The 6,068-nt window shown below is 33.8% G+C and overlaps 1 protein-coding gene across 2 annotated transcripts; it reads left to right on the plus strand.

Annotated features, from left to right (window-relative positions):
* The first annotated feature begins 3,563 nt into the window (after positions 1-3,563).
* On the plus strand, positions 3,564-5,853 carry LOC106759008 (gibberellin-regulated protein 6-like). Of its 2 annotated transcripts, XM_014642021.2 has the most exons (5): positions 3,564-3,653; positions 3,790-3,886; positions 4,359-4,469; positions 4,879-4,912; positions 5,272-5,853. In XM_014642021.2, the coding sequence occupies exons 2-5, from the start codon at positions 3,818-3,820 to the stop codon at positions 5,451-5,453; spliced, it is 396 nt and encodes a 131-aa protein (XP_014497507.1). In that variant the 5' UTR covers positions 3,564-3,653; positions 3,790-3,817; the 3' UTR covers positions 5,454-5,853. The 2 variants fall into 2 exon arrangements, with proteins under 2 accessions (XP_014497507.1, XP_022635240.1); XM_022779519.1 differs by lacking the exon at positions 3,564-3,653 and having other exon boundaries at positions 3,671-3,886.
* The last annotated feature ends 215 nt before the right edge of the window (positions 5,854-6,068 follow it).

A 6,068-nucleotide genomic window follows, 5' to 3' on the forward strand; every position in this document is an offset into this window, starting at 1 on the left:
ACTCTTTTTCTTTGGCGGTTGGAATGGAACTAGGTAACGACTCAGGTTCTGTTTTGGGTTGAAATGCCATAAGAGATGGAAAAGGCGCAATTTTTTCTTACAAAGAAGCTAGCAAAGGGAGGAGGTGCTACAACGCTACCCAAAGACACGAGCAAAACTACATTAAAATACAACGAATACTCAGTAGACGTCGGTTAATGCCATATCCGACGTCTATTCTGCCCTTAGACGTTTGTTAGTGCCATGTTTGGCGTCTTTATAGTGTCCTTAGACGTCGGTTAGTGCCATGTCTAACGTCTTTATAGTGCCCTTAGACATTAGTTAATTGCATGGACCAACGTCTGTATAGACATCGGACATGACATTTAACCGACGTCTATAACGACGTCAGACCTACAAAGTCCGACGTCCCATTAACATCACATATATAGGCGTCGGGTCTGGATGTGATGTTAAAAGCCCAAAATAACAGATGTCTAAAGCCCTTTCTACCCTAGTGTATGCTGACTTTAAGTCAAGGAGGAGATTGTTAGAATTTTGTGACTCAAACAACATGTGGTTGAAGGAGTCAAATCAGTCAAATAAAAATATATTTCTATCCTATTTCTTAGGAGAATTTTATGTATTATTTAATTAATTAGTTTAACATATATTTCTCAAAGTTAGTTACAAATTATGTAGTATAAATATTTACTGTTTATGCTTAATAAGAGATAACAATTTCCCTTTTATTCTTTTGTCTCTTGTACTTTAAAATCCAACAAAAATCAATTAGGGTGTTCTTAAGGGAGATTTTGTTATTGGACGAGATTTAGAAAAAGTAAAATTTTCTTTTTTAGCTTGTGGATTCTTTTGATTGTGAGATATAATTGAAATGCTGAGGAGTTACTTAGGAGGATCTCCATCCTTCTAAGGAAGAACTTTAAAATAATATTTATAGTGAATAAAAATAGTTCAGATAACATTATTATTTTTTTTGTTTATATATATATATATATATATATATATATATATATTTGTTTTGGTTTTTTATGTGCTTGCAAGTTTGGAGAATGTGAAATTATACTGAGTCTGGATAATAGAGTGGATGAACTTAGGAAAAAAAGAGGGAAATGGAGAGTATGGTAAAAATGGTGGTGATACACGCTCATGATGTAGTGATGGGGGAGGCTGGTGATAGGCTAAGGAGATGACAATGCAAATGTAATGAATAAATGTGTTATAAGACCAAAATACTTATGGAGTTAGTTGACAAATTTGTATTCTCTCTTCCTTATTTCATATTTCTTTTTATAAAACTTTACTTCATGTTGTTGTCAAATAAGTTCTAGGCACTTGGTGAGCTTCACAAAATGTTCTCATTAAATTCTTCTTGAATAGTTATGATTGTGTTGCATTCCTTCGTTCTTTTGAAAGAATGAAGGGATTGAGAAAAAACAAAATATTGTTTAATTTCTATTAAAAACAATAAATTAGTGGTGGAGAAAAAGTTTCACATAATATAAATACTTAACTAGCATTGAAAACAAAATACTAATTAAGTTTAATATAAAATAAAAAACATTGAAGTAAATTATTTATAAAATAAAATTGATAAGTTGGATTTAAGTATTATAAGACTTAGCATATCCTCGTATCTTAAAGTTATAAATGGAGAGGAGTGGTTGAGAACCGTGAAACATTTGATATGCTAAGTTTAGACAGAAATTATCTTGAAGTTTGCTGAATACGTTCCTTCAAGATCTCAATCCAACAGAACAAACTGAATACCTAACCCGCCTACTTTCTCACTGGTTCAAATGGACGGTTAACACTTCCCACCTTTTTCTATGCATAAAAAATCCTACCCCATTCTAAAAACTCCACAACTTCCTATACTTTTTTTACTTCATTCATTAATTCATTTTATAATTAACTAATTTAATATAAAATATCAAAACTATCATTTTCAAAAATTATGAAATATGTCCATTCTTTTAATCTGGGAACCAAATCAAAATTGTTTATTCCAAAATCTACCTTCCAAAGCAAAAATATTGACACAGTTAAATTAAACCTAACATAACCAAAGCAATGTTTTTTTTACTAGTGATGATAAAAAAGACCACATAGTATCACAATGACATAGATCGAAACATCTCTATCCACAGAAAAAAAATGGTGAGAATTTTCATATTGTCCCCGCTTTAAAAAATGATTGCATTTGGTCCCCATGTTTTCAATTTTGAGTGCAATTGATTCCTTCCGTTAAGTCCATGGTAATGGCGTTAAGAGTTAAGTGATTATGCATGTTATGTTGGATAACATTTGCTGCCACATAACATGCATAGTCACTTAACTCTTAACGCTGTTACCATAGACTTAACGGAAGGGATCAATTGCACTCAAAATTGAAAACATGGGGACCAAATGCAATCATTTTTGAAAACGGAGACAATATGAAAATTCCCACCCCAACTTGGGGACTAAAAAGGTATTTTAACCCAAAAAAATTGCTACATTTTCAGAAGATTTGTTTGATATGTGATGTGATTCAAGGGCTGAAAAGGATTGCTGCAAAATGTGAAGGACACTCCTCAAAAAACCAGCAAAAAAACTGCTAAAACTTGAAGATCAAAGGGTGAAAAAGAAAATACAGCAAATGCATAAACAAGTTCACGGGAATGGTATTGTTACTGAAAAGGATTCTCATAGTGGCAGGTCTATATAAAGGACAAGGAAGAGAAAGGGTGAGAGGTTAGTGTACTGTGTTTCCTAGTTCTTGTGTCACACTCTGAGTTAGTTACTCTGAGACTGAATTGGGAAATCACATGGGGATGCACATGTGAGGTGGCAACATGTCATTTTCACACTAACCATTCACATGAAAGAACTGCATCAGCTCCTAGTTTTAACTTGTAGTAAGATTCAACAATTATTCACCATGCTTTCTTTTTTTCTTTTCATTTTCATTTAACCCTAGTTTATAGGTTTTGGCTCCTCTTTGTGGTCTAACTCACCAGCACCAAAAGGGTCTTTTCTGATCTTTCACTCCTTTTCTTCATTTGTCACGAGCTCATCCACATTTTCGGTTGTCATTTTATGGCAATTATTGTACTTAAGAAGGAATGACTGAAAAAGCATATTTAGCAAAAGGGTTGCTTACAGAAAGTATTTTTCTTTCAGAAAGCTGCTAATTAAAGTAACTGTTTCACCAAAATAAACTCAAACAAACGTGCACTTAATTTAATAGGATTTGCTAGCCTATTTGTGCATTCATTTGAGAAATTACAGGGTTTGCTAAACTACTAGTAGTGTGTTCGGTTTCAAGGTGACAATTAAAACCACACTGAACATGTTTTGTTCATCTGCCTTAAAGCATTGTGTCAGAATGTCTAAAGTTATTCTGTACCATGCTGATAATTCATTTTTTCTTGCACAATTTTAATGTCAGAGAGTAAATTCAAGACTGTCATGATTTTTTTGATGTGATCTTTCACATTTTCTAATATGCACAACCTTTAAAAAAAGGATATTATGCATAACACATAGGTATATGTGTCTACTCATAAATGATTCAACCAGCAAAATGGCGTGGAAAGGGTAGGGAAGGATGAGCTTGTAATTGTGTTTGACTAAGCAGAGTATGCAATTGCCTTTTTCGGAAAACAAAGGTTGGACTGTTGCTTTTGCCATCTAAAACAAAAAGATAACTTTATTACATTTAGTGCCTCATTTCATCTATAAAATGGACTCAAAATCTCATGTGTCACTAGTTTCTGAATACCTCACTATTTCTTCTTCTCTCAGTTTCTTTGTGTGAGGTCCATTTTGAGCAATGAAAAGAAAGCTAAGCATTGTTGTGCTCTTCTTTGTTCAAATGCTGCTTCTTCTTGTACAAAACCATGTAAGCCAAAGCAAATCCTATAGTTCTGTTTCTCATTTTCTGATAACTCCGACCTCAGCTTCACTAGTCTTACTCTGTTACTTTTTAAGCTCTGCATTGTTACTCCCACTTGAAATTCTTTAACTTTTTGCTCACAATAGTACACTTCATTGTTTGAAGATGATGTTAGCTTAGGGTCATGCCGTTCTTGATTTAGTTTGTTAATCTTATTTATTCTGACCAGAGATGGCAGCAAAGTAGAAAACCATCGAGTTTAAGGAATGGAATTAAATGTACAAGTGCAGTAGCTATAACTATAAGTAATAAACAATACAATGTTGCTTCTTTAAGTCCTTTGTTGATTAATTTGCTCTTCTATCATTAGATTTCTCCAGCATGCTTTTTCTTTTGCTGAAGGTGTAAGTGGTGTTTCTGACATTATAGACTATGCTAATTATATTTATGTGGCACACTCTGATAATTATGCTTTCAGGCAGAGATTATTGTGTCCACGGTTGAAGCTCCAGCTCCACAACCTCACAAAAACACCACCCACTTTCCTCCACCTCCTCAGCCTAACGAAAACACCACACACTTTCCCAATGTGAGTTCTTCTTCTTTTGCTATAATGTGAGAATTTCTGTTTTGGTTTGATGAAATGATTAATCACATCACTCTTATATCTTATGGCACTATCAACTTACTTAGAATCTCGAAATCTTTCCTTTTCTGAAACTCTTTCAAATCAGTTACAACATAGTATCACAAGTAAATGGAAGGAACTTTTTTACTATCATTTAATTAAGAGGTTCTCATCAGACTAAAAGTATATCAATATTTTTGGCTTCCACACATTAATTTCCATGGAAATTATACCCTTGAGCTTTAAATCTTCATTTCTAAAACAGTTAACTACACATCTTAGTGATTGCATGAGTGACCCACATGTTGATCTTTATTCCAACAAGTTTCTCAATTCCCTTTTATGTTAACTTATTGTTTGTGAGTTGCAGCGTGGCATCACTGAAGGCAGTCTTAAACCACAAGGTAATACTAAATTACTGACAACAGAGGACAAATTATGTTGTTAAAATTGCTTCCATCACAAATTCATAACTACTAGTTTAATATAAGAGACTTGATTAGTGAAGTTATACGACAGGTTCTACAAGTTAATCACTAGCTGCATTCATCAGTTAAACACTTATCTACCAGTATAATTTCTTAGACTGACATAAATTTTCAGCACTTATTTCTTCTCCCTTTTCTCTCTCTCTCTCTCTCTCTCTCTCTCTCTCTCTCTCTCTCTCTCTCTCTCTCTCTCTCTCTCTTTTCTTTCTTTCCATTTTTTTGTTCTGTATTTGTTTTGGAAAGTGATGATATTTCTTGAATGCAAAAAACTGCAGAATGTGGACCACATTGCACAGCTAGATGTTCAAATACGCAATACAAGAAACCGTGTCTGTTTTTCTGCCAGAAGTGCTGTGCCAAGTGCTTGTGTGTGCCTCCTGGAACTTATGGCAACAAACAGGTTTGCCCTTGCTACAACAACTGGAAGACCAAAAGAGGAGGACCCAAATGCCCCTGAAGCTTCAAATTTCATCAATTAACTCTGTGGTTAGTTTAGAGGTTTCACTACTTTCTTTCAAACAAAAAGCTCGTGTTTGATAGATTAGCTTAAACGGTTGTTTGGACATTTTAGAATGCAGAACAAAGTTTAAGTGTTTTGATGCCTTTGTAGTTAGTTGCAACCACAACTCCATGTATTTATGTAGCTACCAGATTGAAATTATGTACCTTAATTTAATAATGTTTGTCTTTGTGTGCTTTGTTCTGCCTATGGGAATAAGACAGAACACCTTCTGCATTGAATTTGTAGTCAAATTCCTTGCTAGAAATAGGTATACAAGACACAAGAAACACACCCGATGCAAATGTGTGTCTTCTGGTTATGAAAATTTAAGTACGAATATTATTCCTTAGCATTATTATAGAGAACGTTGTTAGTTAAAAAATATAGAATTATCAATATATATTTATTGGGTTAAATATGTCTTCTGGTCCTCGTATTTGTTTGTGAATTTCAACTGGGTCTTCGTTTCTTTTGTTCCAATTGAATCCAAATACTTGTTAATTGAGGCAATAAAGCCCTCTCCGTTAATTTTCGACTGACGCGTCTGACGGTGATGATGTGGATGCATAC

Source organism: Vigna radiata, chromosome 4, assembly GCF_000741045.1.
Source record: "Vigna radiata var. radiata cultivar VC1973A chromosome 4, Vradiata_ver6, whole genome shotgun sequence".
In the NCBI taxonomy this organism is placed as follows: domain Eukaryota; kingdom Viridiplantae; phylum Streptophyta; class Magnoliopsida; order Fabales; family Fabaceae; genus Vigna; species Vigna radiata.

Coding starts and splice junctions, on each gene's coding strand:
- LOC106759008 (XM_014642021.2), top strand. CDS start 3,818: ATGAAAAGAAAGCTAAGCATTGTTGTGCTCTTCTTTGTTCAAATGCTG. Junction 3,887..4,358: donor TTCTTCTTGTACAAAACCAT/GTAAGCCAAAGC, acceptor TTATGCTTTCAG/GCAGAGATTATTGTGTCCAC. Junction 4,913..5,271: donor AGGCAGTCTTAAACCACAAG/GTAATACTAAAT, acceptor AAAAAACTGCAG/AATGTGGACCACATTGCACA.